The 15,680-nt window shown below is 38.5% G+C and overlaps 1 protein-coding gene across 5 annotated transcripts in view; it reads right to left on the reverse strand.

Moving 5' to 3' along the window:
- The window catches only part of LOC109420670 (uncharacterized), an 84,835-nt gene that overhangs the window by 6,450 nt on the left and 62,705 nt on the right, over positions 1-15,680 (reverse strand). For 4 of the 5 annotated variants that reach the window (XM_019695093.3, XM_029852886.2, XM_019695094.3 and 1 more), the window contains exon 2: positions 2,027-2,881. In XM_019695093.3, the coding sequence (XP_019550638.2) occupies positions 2,027-2,835 (809 nt within the window). In that variant the 5' untranslated portion in view covers positions 2,836-2,881. Of the gene's footprint in view, positions 1-2,026; positions 2,882-2,964; positions 2,989-15,680 lie in introns of those variants that run through there. The other variant, XM_019695095.3, reaches the window with a different exon arrangement.

Below are 15,680 nucleotides of genomic sequence, written 5' to 3' on the forward strand. Positions count from 1 at the left end.
ATCACTTGAAAATGGTCAAACTTATCGAAGTTTTTTGGCCCTTATTCGAAAGATTATTGAATTTTCTATCACATGGCATCTTTGAATCGATTGGTTTAGTTAAATAACTAAGTTTTCTAGAGCAAATAGCTCAAAAGTAGTGTGTTTTAATTTGTTTTTGTCAATTATCTTTGAAAAATGCGTATTAAATTAAAATTTCTTCTTAGGCAAAGTTTTGGTCCCTGTTCCACTCTACAATTCGTTTTTTGACATCAAACTTCTATCTTTTATCGTTTTCTTGCAATTTCGATTTAAACATCGCATTACAGATCATAAATTTGCAACTGTCATGGTAAGCACTTTTTTGCGCACTGTGCCGCACATTTAAATCGAAATTGCAAGAAAACGATAAGAGCTAGAAATTTGATGTCAAAGAACGAATTGTAGAGTGAAACAGAGGCCACAACTTTGCAGAAAAAAGAATTTTAGTTTATTACGCATGTTTCAAAGATAATTGACAAAAACAAATTAAAACACACTACTTTTGAGCTATTTGCTCTAGAAAACTTAGTTATTTAAGTTAACCAATCGATTCAAAGAAGTCATTTGATAGAAAATTCAATAATCTTTCGTATAAGGGTCATAAAACGGCGATAAGTTTGACCATTTTATAGTTATAGGCAGTTAAGGCAATAGGAGTCAAAAACATGGAAAGTTCAATAACTACGTAACGGTTGAGATTTGACCATATGCGTAGAACAATTTTTTTCACCATTTATGGTCCTCTATCATTCTTTAAAAAGATTGCACTCACGAACCTAACACCCTGTATATTTGCCAGTACTTAACTGAGTTTGATGAAATGTTTGTGGTGTTAGCTATATACATTATAGTATTATTGGTAAAAAAAAATCAGTCACTTTTTTAACACAATCAAAAATTAAACACTATTTGCGATGCATATTTTTTTCGAGTACATTCTTTACTTGGGTAGCGGAATCGTACCTACCTTAAGTATAGTTCTCCCCTTTTCATTCTACTTAAAACAAATAGTTCGTAATTTGCTATGTTTCTATTTTTGTACTTTTTGACAAACAGAACGGAACAATAGATGACTACTTCGTTTGTTATTAAAATGTGATGAATATGAGCACATAGAATCAAAAGAATTTCATATGGAGCACAGGCTCTAGGTAAACAATCTGAAGAAAAATCAAACGAAATTCTTGAAAGTTTAAGAACAATTTCTGAAATTTCTGTAGAAGATTCTTGAGAGATTGCTATTTAAATTTTCCACAAAAACACCAGAAATAAAGTCATAAATGCCGCTTAAAATATGGCAAACAAAGTTTGACAAATTGCTGTAGTCATTCAAAATAAAATTAGTGCTTCATTTTCCAGCAAGAGGACAGAATCATTTTACGTTCTTAGTTGATGGGTCCTAAGGTATCCAGAGTTCGGTAGTTCTTTTTCAGAATCCATTGAAAATATGTGATCTTTTATTTTCAAATAGATATAACTTAAAAATTACAAATTCAAATGAATTATATCATAAACCTCTACATGAATGTCACTGGAGGTTCGTGGAGGAGAATTTTAGAAATCATGCAGGAATTTCTTTAGTGAATTGTTTAATCGATATTAATCTTAACAATGACAATTTTGAAATTTGTAGGATAAATGTTTAAAATAGAAACGGATATTCTACGTTATGATTAGCCTGTAGGTCTTCAATCGTTTACTGATTGACCCATTTAGTTATCAGCTCACATGAGATGAATATAACTCTTTCAAAACTAATAAAATGTGTACCATCACAACGGGAAAGTTGACTTGCTTGAGTTGTTACATATTTACAAGAATTTGTCAGTGAACTATCATTATTTTAACAACCGTGATGAGCCTTTTTAATCATCTAGTTCCGTTTAAACAAGTTATGTGAATGATTGGGGCTATCAGAGTCGTAAAATCAAAATATGTAAAAGTTCCCCTTCTCTCGCGGCCAACGTTTCAAATGCAAACCTCTAACGCAGGAATCAATACTCACTTTTCACACTTCTTCGCCATAACGAAGCCCTCGTCCCGCAGGCTGGCCACCGTAATCTGAATTTTGTCCTTGGTGGCAGGTGTGTAGAAGTGTTGCGCCGCAATTCGGATGGCCCACAGCGCTAGCCCTCCGGTGCCGACAATCAGGATCTTCACCTTCTCGTTCGGTCGCTTCTTCAGCAGATCGTCGACGATTTTGTGAGCGGAGATGATGGCACTCTGGGCAAGCAGGGCGCCGGTCGGCAATGTGGCGGCCACACTGAGCGGCAGCGAGTCCGGAATAGGAATCAGATACTTCAGATCGGGAACCACCATCAGTTCGCTGTATCCGCAGGGGACACCCTCATACGGATAGAGCACCACCCGTTGGCCCACTTTGAAGCAGCAGTCTTCTTTGTGTTCGCAGCCGAGCGATTCGATGACGCCGGCCACTTCGAAACCTGGAAACAGAGCACCATCCCGGACGCCGTGGTGTGCGGCCGGATTGTGCTGGATGGCGACCGAAGTCTGGTGGGCCTGAGCCGATGTGTTGTCCGGACCTTCCTCGCTAATACTGGAGAAGTTGCCGCCCTGCATCTGTTTGGCCAGCATGTGCAGCGATGTGGTAATGTCGCCCGTATCCGACAGCTGGCTGCTAATCGACGAGATCGAGGAGGACTGATTCTTGCGGTAACATGCCCCGGCGTAGACGACTAGGATGCGGGCCCCGGAGGGCGGTGTGTCCGGCACCGGAACGACCAGATTGAACACGCAATCTTTGATCTTCGGCGCTGGGGTTTCGATCGATACCTGGCGGATGAGCTTACTCATGGCGGCTTCTCTCAGGCGTGTCGCTGTGTCCAACGATATAGAACGTCTGCGGGGTGGAGAGGAGAGAAAAACGGGAGAACACGATTAGAACACCTGGTATAATTGTAATTTGATATTAAAGACACAAACGCATCCAGTAAAGCTGTGTAATATTGGAAACAGTTATCTCGTAAGACTGATCGTGCTACTAGCGAAACTAGAGTAGGTCGGAGCGGTTGAGTAATAGAGCTTGTGTGTAGTTATAACTGATCGCGTTGCGGTAATAGTTGCTTGACCTTAAAGGACCTTGAAAACTTTGGTTGACGCTGTTGGGTAGTAGGTAGTATGAACTGCTAGCAATGGGCGCGGTTTAGTGAGAGGATGAGTGTTTGGGTGAGCTGATGAAGTAGGTATGTACCGCGACAGCTACTGCGCAAAGACATCGCGTATTTCTTTTGACCGGCTTAAAGAATACCTATGATTTGCCTGTTCGCTTGTTGGGTTTCAGATATTATGGAGCTATTGATGTTATAAAGTAAAGTTATAGCAAAGGGTTCAAGTACGCATAGCAACAATTCTGTAATCTGTTTCAAAAGATGCAGCCATGCGTTCGTAATGAAAATTCATAGCACATCTTAATGGAGATGCATAGTTAATCATAACCTTAAAAGATCATAACTTAACAAAGTTTCTTTAATCACGCCAAAACTTCTAAACACCTTCTGCACAAAACTGGATCACAAAAACGTCGTGGCCGTGCGGTTGGGGTCGTAAGTCGTCTAGCCGTTTCGTAAGCCTCGGAGTACGCGTTCGATTCCCGCTCCAGTCGGTGAAAACTTTTCGTCAAACGAAAAATTCTCCACTGGTCCACTGGGTGGTTCGTGTGTTGTCCGTTGTCTTATGTTTGTAAACGTTCAGTCTGTGCAACCTCTGGTTGAAGACGGTGTTGTGTCCTTTTTTTTAACATAGGGGAAGAGGGGCATAACGCACCATCTAAGCAAAAGTGGATATATAATTAAAATTTAGTCGAATTACGGGTGTTTTACGTTTTGGAGTGTACCCACCTGATACCAAATTTACCGAATTAAATAAACAATCTTAAAATTTGTAATGTGTTGAGGTACACCTGGGCAAGTTGAAACGTTTTTTAGGAAGTTGAAATTGGAAGTTCTTTCAAAAAATCAAATTAAAATGAAAACTTTCAAACTCGATGTACAACATCGAGTTTGAAAGTTTCCTCTTTTTATTGGGAAAAATACTGAAGCCATACTTTTAGTTCACAAACTTGTACTTATTACAAAAAATAATGAAGCACTACAAATGCATATTAAAATATAACATATTGCAGCATATTGCACAAATGCGTAATAAATTAAAACTCACATACGAACATACACGACACATAACATAAACTTTGCCCTGTTACCCTAGTGGATAACAATTTCCGAACCCAGGATGACGAGGTTTCATAAATGTTATTGGTCCATCAGTCAATCCTGTAATCGTATTTTCTCTGGCAGGTTGCCTTTTGTTTGCAGCATTGGTTGCTTTCATAGCTTGAGTTTTGTCTAGGAATTTCTAATCCTAAGGGGGCATCCCGATTCGGGTTTCATCACTAGAGTTGTATAACTTGAAGTCTGTGCCAGGGAAAGGTTTACATCTCTAGTACTTGATCACGGCCCGAAATGGCCTGAATGTTGGCAATCGAAATAGGATTGCGGGCCTCTATTCTGCCAGAGCCCTATAAATGTGCATTAATTAATACTAGGGGAATATTTACAAGTTAAAATAGCATATTTAGCACAAAAATAAAACTTGTAATATACTAACTTCAATGAACATATTTAGTGCTGTTTGTTTCATCTGTTCAGCCTTAGTTTTAAACCATTTTAATTATTGAGTCATCACTTTAACTTGTGTTGTGAGTGTGCGTAATTTTTTTGTTAACAAAAGGTGAACACAAAAAATCATAAAAAGTTGTATCTGTCGTTTTTTTTTTTATTTTTTTATTCATCTAGGACTTAGATTCTAGATAGACTTAGCTTGAAATCGACAGATAAAGAGTAATTCTTCCAAATGGTTGAGATAAACTTTTGCTAAGTTCAATTTATAATAAGAATTTCAGAAACTGTTTAACATTCGGAGTGTTGAACAATTGACGAGCCCCCTAGTACCTCGTCCTAGCGAACATTTAAAATAATTCAAAGGTAGAAATTTATTTCAGACAAGGCATCTCAAAATCAATGGAATTCGGAAAATATCGAATCAGTTCATCTTATTTAGGCATATTCACTTGAAAAGTAGCACATTGAGCTAAAAAAAAAGTTGATTATTGACAAATTTGGGAGAGCCTTCCCCCCAACCCCAAAACTATGGCCGTGTCCGTTGTATAGTGTTATGTTTCAGTCTGTATAGCCTCTGGCTGAAGACGGTGTCCGTGTCTTTTAAAAAAGTTCTCTCAAATGTGGGTGTTTGCTGCTACACAGTAACAAGCGCATCACTCTACCCGACATGTAATGAAATCTCACAGTTATGACTTTGAGCAATTAGCCAAATTCATTACTCCAAATGACTATTGATTTTCGGAACTGGGATGCACCCAAACGAAATTACCAATTCCCCAATCATTAGCCTTGACGGGCAAGCAACAACATCCACTGGTTGTGTGTGTAGTATCGACTGTTTGCCTCGTTTTGAAGTGACTCGTCCGATAAGATAAACTTTCGCATCAGGGCGATTCTCATCAAACAAAAAGTCGGGCGACCAACCAAAAGTTGATGTAACGATCATCACCTCGATTTATCATTATTGGAGACGAGATTTTATTGGTGCAGTAATTCGCCATTGTGCGCTTGAGCTTTCGGCGTATTCCAATAATGTGCTGTTGAGTGATTAGGTTTACTGTACGTAATCAGTAGCCGGCTGGCCTTCTTCAGGGAATTGCCTGCAGGAAGCATTGCCTGGAAGTTATTGGCCTCATCAACCACACTCAACAGAAGACTGCTGGATGTTTGATTGCTCGGTTGGCTGATTGAAGGGCAATTTAGATTCTGCCAATTGTGATGGGCCGATAACATATGGAAGCTGAATTGAAGCTACTCAGTTACTCAGCAATTGTTTCTTTCATCAATTAGCTATTGGCATCAAGTTATTGGCGAAAACTGTTTTTGTAGACGTGTTCATTGTACAATCATTTCAACCTGGGATATAGAAATTCCAAGTAGCGTTCCCAAATTAAATAGGTTCGCAATAGTTTCCGTTTCCCATTAAACTGAAATGCAATAAATTTGATTTTAAGATGGATCTCAAAACTATTGATGCTATTCATACAGATTTGTCTGCATTATACAAATTTTCGAGCATTCATACAGATTGATTTTTGTATGGAATACATGTTTTTGAGCTGTTTTTTTATCGATTCGGATTATTAAAGTTCAGCAAAATTTGATTTTTTTTATGATTTTCCGTATTTTGATATTTTTTGTTCCTGAAATTATAATAATTTAATTCCTGAAATTAAAATAATGAAAACTGCAAGCAACAACTTGAACACACCGTATGAAAAATCTTTTTTTTTTTTCAAGCCATTAGTACGCTTCGGACTAAGACTCGTGAAAGATTGGATAGAATTGGATATTTTCTAATATAATTCTGCTGATTCTACAAGAAGGCATTTCTAAATTTTTAAGGGGTCGGCATAAGTTATAAAAGACCTTCCCAAGTAATAGAACAAGCTGAAAGCAGTTTCTTAAGCTAAAGTTTGCTTCAGTGTGGTTTGTTCAACTTACATACAACAAAAATGTTTGCTGGGTTAGAAGTACATCGCCAAATCCTTCGCGATCCACTAAAAATCGTTATAGAAACGCTGCTCTCCTTTCCATCCGCTTGCCGAGTGTCCAAAAATAGATTTCCGAGCTGCCGCAGAAACTGCCGTCACCAACACAATCACATTCCGGCATTGTTAGTGACAAAAGTGCAGTCGTTTAAAACAATCCATCATTTTATGTTGAAACTACCGAATTTCTGTTTGTTCTAACAAACTGTCAAAAATTTGGACAAATGAAAATAGTTGTACTAACAAGCAATGGATCAGTTCAGTTCAAGCTAGAAATCAGTTTGTTGCTATGATAAACTGAAAAATCGATTGATTTGAACTAGAATTTTCTTGTGTTTACAATTTATTTCTCTGCGTGCGTGTTTTTTACCGTTTCCATGTCCATGGTAAAATCGATTAATTCTTTTATTTTTGTTCTAAATTGTTTTTTATCGCAAAATATTAGATCCTATTTGTTTTGTCATTAAAATTACCATTTCCATGGCAAGGTGGTGTAAAAAATCTTTTTTTTTGTCAAAAATGATTATTCGTAACTTTCGAACCACTTGACCGATTTTAAATTTCTTTGAATCAGTAGAAAGCTATTTACAAATAATTGGTGCAATATAGTGGTATAAAAAAACATATTTTTTGGGCTTTGTGGCCGTTTGGATAGAGGCATCAGTTGTCTAGCCGTTTCGTAAGCCTCGGAGTGTGGGTTCGATACCCGCTCCAGTCGGAAAAAACTTCTCGTCAAACGTAAAATTCTCCACTGGACCACTGGGTGTGGCGTGTGTTGTCCGTTGTCTCATGTTAGTGTTCGTTCAGTCTGTGCAACCTCTGGTTGAAGACGGTGTATTATTTTTTTTTTAATATTTGTATTTGTTTTTTTTTTTAAGTTTTCATGGTTTGTGGACAGAGATTTGTTAAAAAACAAAAAAAACTCAAAGGCCTATTCCTGCACTAAAAGAGGATAACAAAATAATGTTAACCGATTATGAGAAAGCTCAAAACCTGGCCAAAAATAATCCGATAGCACGCATAATGTCAGCGTAAATCTCACTTGTCTTATTGAATATCGGGTTGGTTAGTAATTTATAAACAATCTCAATCATGGGAACTTTTGTGGCAATCAATTGTGTACTGATTTAGATGAAATGATATCTTTCGAGAGAACGCACAGTAAGCGTTGCCGCGAGCAGACGTGTTTTGAAATGATTGCCAAATTTCATTCGCATTCATCAACTTTTTTTTTCGTAATTTTGCTGTTTTTTTCGCGTGTGTGGCCAATACGTCACGTTGAGATTTCTGTAGTACTTTGCATTATGAATTTTAGCATAAATTATCAGAGAAAAAATTAAAGTTCTGCAGAAATTCGTATTAAAAATTTGCAAAAATAAAAATCCATTTGGAAATCTATCAGAAAATTTTGATTTCCTCGAATATTTGCCCAGCTGAAAGTTATGCTAAACTTGCATTTGTTTTGCATACTTCAACATACATGTTTAAAGATATTTTTGCGTTACTCAATCGTAATAGGCAAGTTTACACCACATGGCAGTGTAACATAAAGGCCTACTTTTCCTCATTTCATTACGCATCAGAAAAGTGTTGCATAATGTACCACATTATGCAACACTTTTCGGTTGTATAATGTAGCACATTATGCAACACTTTTCGTTTGCATAACGATATCTATCTAATAGAAGCCTTTATAAAATCACGCATGGGCTTAAGCATGAATTTTACAATCAGGTCAAAATTTTATCTTGAACAAATAAAAACTGATTTTTTCATATTTTTCCTACAAAACACAATAAATAAGCTTCATTTGCTTCTTACAACATTTTTTTCTAGGTTAACCCGTTTTTGATCTGCAGCCGGTAGAAAGCGTACCGATTCTAAAGTGCGCAGGCGTTAATTATTCGTTCACCGAGAAATATCAACAATAAAGAAATATACTAGTTAACGGTGATTAAATCCAACAAGAGTCAATAAAGAAGCGGCGGCCGGGACGACGAGTTTTGAAAAGTGTTGTGTGACAGTCATTGGAGTTCGTATTGAATCGCCTACTTGATTACTTCGATAATAAGCTTGGACGTCCACGTGATCATCCTCTAGGAAATCACTTGTGTAGCTAGAGAACATCAAATTTCACAGCACTTTTCAGTAATTGCAAAAAAAAATTGTATGCAACTCGTTGCAAAACTCTAAAAATAACTATTTTATCCTAATTGTACAAATATTGTAGTAAAGTAACACTCTAATGGGTACGTCTGAAAGTATCAAACAAAAAAATTAAACGTGCTGAAAAGCAGGCCGTGCCTTCAACATACCTAACCACACGCCGGTACAGTGACTGCACGTGCCGCTTTTCATAATTGCCGCTTGACAACAGCCACCAATCTAGGTAACCATGATGATCGGCGAGACATCAGGCCACAACTATTTTCTTATCCTTATCAGTCAATTCAAGGCGTCCCGTGTGACAACCCATGGTTAACTATGACCAACTACTGTCTATGTAAATGGTCACGTATTCACGACACGTTATTAACCAAACTCTGATGGCCGGTTGGAAAGTTGCTCATTTACTTCCACTTTACTATGAATACACTGGCTACCGAGTACCGACTGGCTATTTATAGCAGGTTTCGTGTGACAAACCACCACCAGTTTAAGGCAGTCGGCAAATGTGTTTACAAACTTAAAAATTTCTAGTCCGCAAAGAAGACGATTCTTCTCGATCAAGCCTCCCACTGACTGCGCATCGATTCTAATCGTAGAGTGTGAAGGAGGTCACATACGTTGTGCGTATCAGCCGGAATCTAGGTCAGATCTAAGCACATGGGGACATCAACAAACAACCGAGAGACATCAACCCCGGTTGATAACTGCCTGCACACTTTGGTTTTGTTATCAAGCTGTTGTAATGAGAAAAACCCAGCTTAATCCACCTAGTGGTGATAGTGCCTTTCTCGTCGAATATGTACTCAACATTTTTTCCGGCCATAAGCCGAAGTGTTCCTGAATCCTGAGAATACTCTAGAACGGAATAAATCTCATTTTCTTCTTTTGTCACAGTGCTCGTTGACTCGTCAATGAGGGGTGGAGTTGATAAATAATAAATGTTTTTGATGAAAAAATTCTTAAAAAAATTAAGCAAAACCGCTTAAGGCGAAACTGGAAGCATTTCCTATTTTTTTTTTTTTGGTTTTTAATTTTTTATAAAATAACGAAGCAATATTTTCAAAATCGGTTTTCGTGCACATGTAGAGTGTGTATCAGGGTATATTCTGATTTTGTTACGTGGCATAAAATGTTTTTCGTTTTTGCAGAAACCATTTTTTGTGAAATTTTGTTTAAACATCGTTTCTGCAAAAACGAAAAACATTTTATACCGCGTAAAAAAATCAGAAGATACCCTGATTCAAGTGATCCACACTCTACATGTGCACGAAACCCGATTTTGAAAATATTGCTTCGTCATTTAATAGTACATCAAAAACCAAAAAATGAGGAAAGGCTTCCAGTTTCGCCTTAACTCATCGGTTTTGATAAAAAAAAACTTCTGGAAGATTCTAATTTCACTTTAAAATTGATAAATCTATTGGTTTATTTATTTGTGCTATTCTTCAAGATGTTGAATTCCGACCAAAATTTCCAAGGGGGGACCCCTCTGGACTCAAGAGAAAATCGAAATTTGTGTCAGCCTTATTCAGAAAAGCAAGAATTTTATCAAAGCCATAATTGAATTTGGAAACTGATTGATGGCTCATATTCCGACGCTATGTTAAACGTATAGGGCGAGCTGCAAAATATCAAATCTCTCAGTTGACTGCTTGACCACCTTCACTAGCACTGGATGCCGATCATTATCAAGACATTTCGGCAATTTTTTTCTGCGCACTTTAGCCTATATTTTATTATCATTAGTTATAAGATTCATGTAAAATTTGACAAAAAAAAAAGTGCAAGCAATCGAAGTTTCCCCTGTTAAAGCTTATTCACATTTCTACCGTGTTACAGAGCGCGAGGACTCAACCAGTCGCATCAAAATTGTTCGCAGTAATTTCAGACGTAGAAGGGGATTGGTGCAATAAAATTTAATTTTTTCCATACAAATTTGATCCATCCTACTGTAAAATGACGCCTCAGGAATCTAAAAGGATGTAATTTGACAAGATCGCTTAAATTTTTTTCAAGATTTTGTTATTTTACACATATTAAACGCTTGCATCGATTTTGTTCACCTGCGTAATTTCAGCAATGGATCCACTGATTCTGCAACACTGCCGGTAACCTTAAGTGTGGCCAGAGACTATTTTCTAGCTGCCCGTGTAACTGGTTAACGAACATTTTTGATAATTTGATGTTTCGCATGCATGGGTTTGGTTTTGTTTTTTTAATTGGTCACTTCCGACGGGACACCTGGAACCGGTTCCGGAACACAACTGGTTCAGATATAGTCTGAAACTATTTTCCTGCTTACCGTTCATCTGGTTATTGAAAAAGCCGCTCTTTGATGTGTCGCATGCCTGGGTTTGGTTCACTTTTTTATCTGGCCACTTCCGGCAGGACATCCGGAACCGGTTCCGGAGTACTACTGGTTCAAACATAGTCTGAAACTATTTTCCTGCTTACCGTTCATCTAGTTATCGAAAAAGCCGCTGTTTGATGCGTCGCATGCCCGGGTTTGGTTCACTTTTTTAATTGGTCAATTCCGGCAGGACGTCCGGAACCGGTTCCGGAACACTACCGGTTCAAACTAGGTTTGAAACTATGTTTCTGCTTACCGTTCATCTGGTTATCGAAAAAGCCGCTCTTTGATGTGTCGCATGCCTGGGTTTGGATCACTTTTTTAATTGGTCACTTCCGACAGGACATCCGGAACCGGTTCCGGAATACTACCGGTTCAAACATGGTCTGAAACTATTTTCCTGCTTACCGTTCATTTGGTTATCGAAAAAGCCGCTGTTTGATGTGTCACATGCCTGGGTTTGGTTCACTTTTTTAATTGTCCAATTCCGGCAGGACATCCAGAACCGGTTCCGGAACACTACCGGTTCAAACGAGGTTTGAAACTATTTTCCTGCTTACCGTTCATCTGGTTATCGAAAAAGCCGCTCTTTGATGTGTCGCATGCCTGGGTTTGGTTCACATTTATAATTGGCCACTTCCGGCAGGACATCCGGAACCGGTTCCGAAATACTACCGGTTCAAACATGGCCTGAAACTATTTTCCTGCTTATCATTCAACTGGTTATCAAAAAATCCGCTATTTGACGTGTCGCATGCATGGGTTATGATCACTTTCTTATTTGGCCACTTCCGGCGGGACACCCGGAACCGGTTCCGGAACACTACCGGTTCAGATATAGTCAGAGACTATTTTCCTTCATCCCGTTCAACAGATAATCGAAAATGCCGTGGTTTGATGTGTCGCATGCATGGGTTTGTTGCGTTTTCATATCTGGCCCCTTCCTGGGGTACCGGTCCGGAACACCTAAATGGCCATAACTCCGGAACGGCTGGACCGATCTGAACCATTTTCAATAGGAAACAATGGGACAATGTACCCCGTCGAATGAACCATCGGTCGTTGAAATCGGTTCATATTTACTATCTAAAAATGAGGTGACCTTTTTGTACACACACACACATACACACGCACACACATACATACACACACACATACATACACACAGACATCATCTCAACTCGTCGAGCTGAGTCGATTGGTATATAACACTTGACCCCTCCGGGGGCTCTATCAAATTTTCGTTTTTGGAGTGAACATATAGCCTTTCGGTACACCTTGGTGTACGAGAAAGGCAAAAAGGTGCTAGCAACGAAAAACACTTGAGCTTGATTTGACAAAAATAAATCCGAATTCGTTCGATTTTCTGCTAGAAACCTAAAGCCATGGCGCGGCGTAACGTGCCAAACAGCAGGGGGTGGAACGAGAAAAAGTGTGTATTTCAGCTTCTGTTTATAAATAAGTTTGAAGCTAGCAGCGACTTTGTTATTTTTCAGCTTGAATCGGAAAACAGAGCTGTGTATAAATGATGGCCTCGTTCAAGGGAGTAAGCTGACTGATATTTTGTGATGAAGGCTAATAAATGTTTCCGTGGGAATTAAATACTTTGAAAAAGATCGCTACGCCAATCGAAACGTTGACAGTTTTACTTTTTCCGCTGGTGAGAATGTGCTCATTTTTGTTTATTTACATGCACATACCAATTTGTTCGGTAAACTGATGTTTGTCAGCGCTGTGGTCACGCAAAACGTGAGCTTGAGACATTCTAATTATTTGCACTACTGATTTGCCATTCGACCTGCAAAAAATCTACAAAGCTTTAGACATTGGCATGCGCTTGATGGCGATCGAAGAAAACCAGTTCAATAGCAATCGAATATGAAGTGCTCTACTCGCCTGTCTCGAGCTTAAGCTTGTTTAAGCTTCAAGTAAATATTTATGGATTTCACTGACGCAAGATTCCGAGCTATTTTTGTAACCTCAACTATCGCTTTTCAATGCTAATGGTTTGATCAAACGCATCTGCTCACGTATCCTATTATACTAAATTCAAAATATACATTATCAACCTTCTACAAAGAGGACGAGAAGATAAAACCTTCCGCATAAGAAAAACCAGATTATCAGTTATTCATCATATTCCAGAACGGGTTTTATAACGCGACCGGCACCAAACAAAACAACAATGATTCGTCAGATTAGCGGTTAAGATGCGCACATGCGGAAACTAGCCGGTTCCAATACACACGGCTTAAAAGCTATCTGAGAGAGACTTCAACATCGTACTAAATTGGTTGGACTTTGAACACCCGGAGATGTCAGTCTTGTCTACTTCCCAAGTTTTAGAAGACGTGTGTTGGCCAGGTAGTGCTAGAAACCAAATAAAGGAGGCCGGTCACGCAACTAGTTATGGAGCGAGACTTCGAGCGTTGGGTGTTCTCTGTTATTGTCCGATGACGATTCTCAGAGAAACCTATTCACATGTAGACAGATGGAAGAAAACAAAATTCAACCATTATTGGCTTGAATCATTCTCCAGATAAGGGGTACAGATGCAAATTGAATTAAAACCAATTGAATGTGACAAATAAGGTCGCCATGGGTGACATGCCTGTTGAGCGACGATTAGGTGATTGATGAATTCATATCTGGTTCACTGGTGTTTATTGCTATGGAGATCAAAATGAAATCTACATTGGCGCGTTGAAGATTTACACGAGAAGACATAGGTTTTTTAATGTGATTATAGAACGAAGCCTGAATTTTCAAAAGCACAAAGCTGAAGAACCACATGTCGCACCGCGCTGAAAAGTTGATCGATTGGTTAGCCGCTGGTGGTGACCAATCGATCAAGCTTTCAGTGCAATCCGTCATTATCTTTAGATTTGTGCTCTAGAAAATTCTAAGAGTGGCTTCGTCATATCTGCACCTTAAGCTTGCTGCATTCAATAGAAAAAAACAGGTTATAATAGCCCAAGCAACACAAATGTTATATATTAGTTACGGCAGCGCAAGTTTTGGTTGTATAGAAGTTTATTTGACGTTTTTCCAACACAATGTTAGAATTACGTAAAATTAACTTCTATACAACCAAAACTTGCGCTGTCGTAACTCTTATATAACATGTGTGTTGCTTGGGAGGGCCCCTACCCGAATAGAGGAAAAGATCTCAAATAGTATATTTTAATATGACGATCAAAAAGTGATTATATTTTGATATGGCGATCAAAAAGTGATATTTTTTATTAAAATAGGAGATAAAAGGTCTATATAAACATAGATAATATCTCAAATTTACTCCTGAAACATCACCGTCATATCATGTTTAGCTCTTGTGAGAGTTAACCCATAGCAGCGAGCTATCGTTTGATCTTGTAATATCAAATTTTGATACTATTCAGATGTTCCAGGAACATTTTAGATATAACTAGCTGTTCTGGCAAACTGCGTACTGCCTGCTTTCTGTGTTTTTGACAAACATCTCCATACTGCCGTAATTCTGCAAAGTGACGTAAGCGACATTGACAATTTCGGCACATTTTTGGTTGTTGTGCATCAAATATCTGGTCGGTCACTAAGTTTTCTTCCATGGATGCTAGCTTACGACTAGATCTTGCATTCTAATATAGCAAGCATACCACAGTGTTATTGTTTCACCAGATATATACCAAAAGTCGTCGAAATTTGGAATGGCGCTTTCGTCACTTTGCAGAATTACGGCAGTGGGGTGTCTCCCGCAAGTTTATTTGTATGCAAAACGGTCATTGACTGGGGAAGCTCTCAGTTAATAACTGTGGCAGTGCTCATAGAGCACTAAACTGGTAAGCAGGTACTGCGAATTTCAACTTAGAATTTCAATTTAGAAAAAAAAATCCATCAAATAGTGCAATGTTCTACCAGAATTTCATCCTTTTCGCTCTATGTTTTATTGAAAACTATTTAACCCTTCAGCACGCGCGCTGTTGTAAAAAGTACAACACTACTAAAAAACCTCGCTTGTCGTATACAGCGCGAGCGCGGTGCAGTTTCGGTTGGTTGATGGCGCGCGTCCTGGAAGGTTAATTTTCTCTAAAAATCTGTCAGTCCTGGCTTCGTGGTCGTATGGCTAGTGTCACCAAGCATTTAGTCACATCGTGCTGAGGAGGGTGGGTTCGATTCCCGCCGCAGCTGACAGGAAAAATTTTCGGCTGTGCCACTGTGCGTTGCATGCTAGTCCGTTGTCTAGTGTCGTGCTTCCTTCAAAGAGCGATTAGCTCACTGGAAGCATTGAACATGTCCGTATATTTGAATAAAAAGAAGGAATTTATCTCTCAAGGATTCAATTTCAGTATCTTAATAAAGTTTTCGCAAATTTTCTCTCTGATTTTTTTTTTTGAAAACTCCCCAATGATTTTCCAGAAATCCCGACATATTTCTAATGCGTTTTATTAGATTTTCCACCATATTGATGACTTCAAATTCTCTTAATTATCTAACAAATAATGCAATGAATTCCACCGGAGATGAATCTAT

The sequence above is a fragment of the Aedes albopictus genome, chromosome 2 (genome assembly GCF_035046485.1).
Source record: "Aedes albopictus strain Foshan chromosome 2, AalbF5, whole genome shotgun sequence".
Taxonomy (NCBI): domain Eukaryota; kingdom Metazoa; phylum Arthropoda; class Insecta; order Diptera; family Culicidae; genus Aedes; species Aedes albopictus.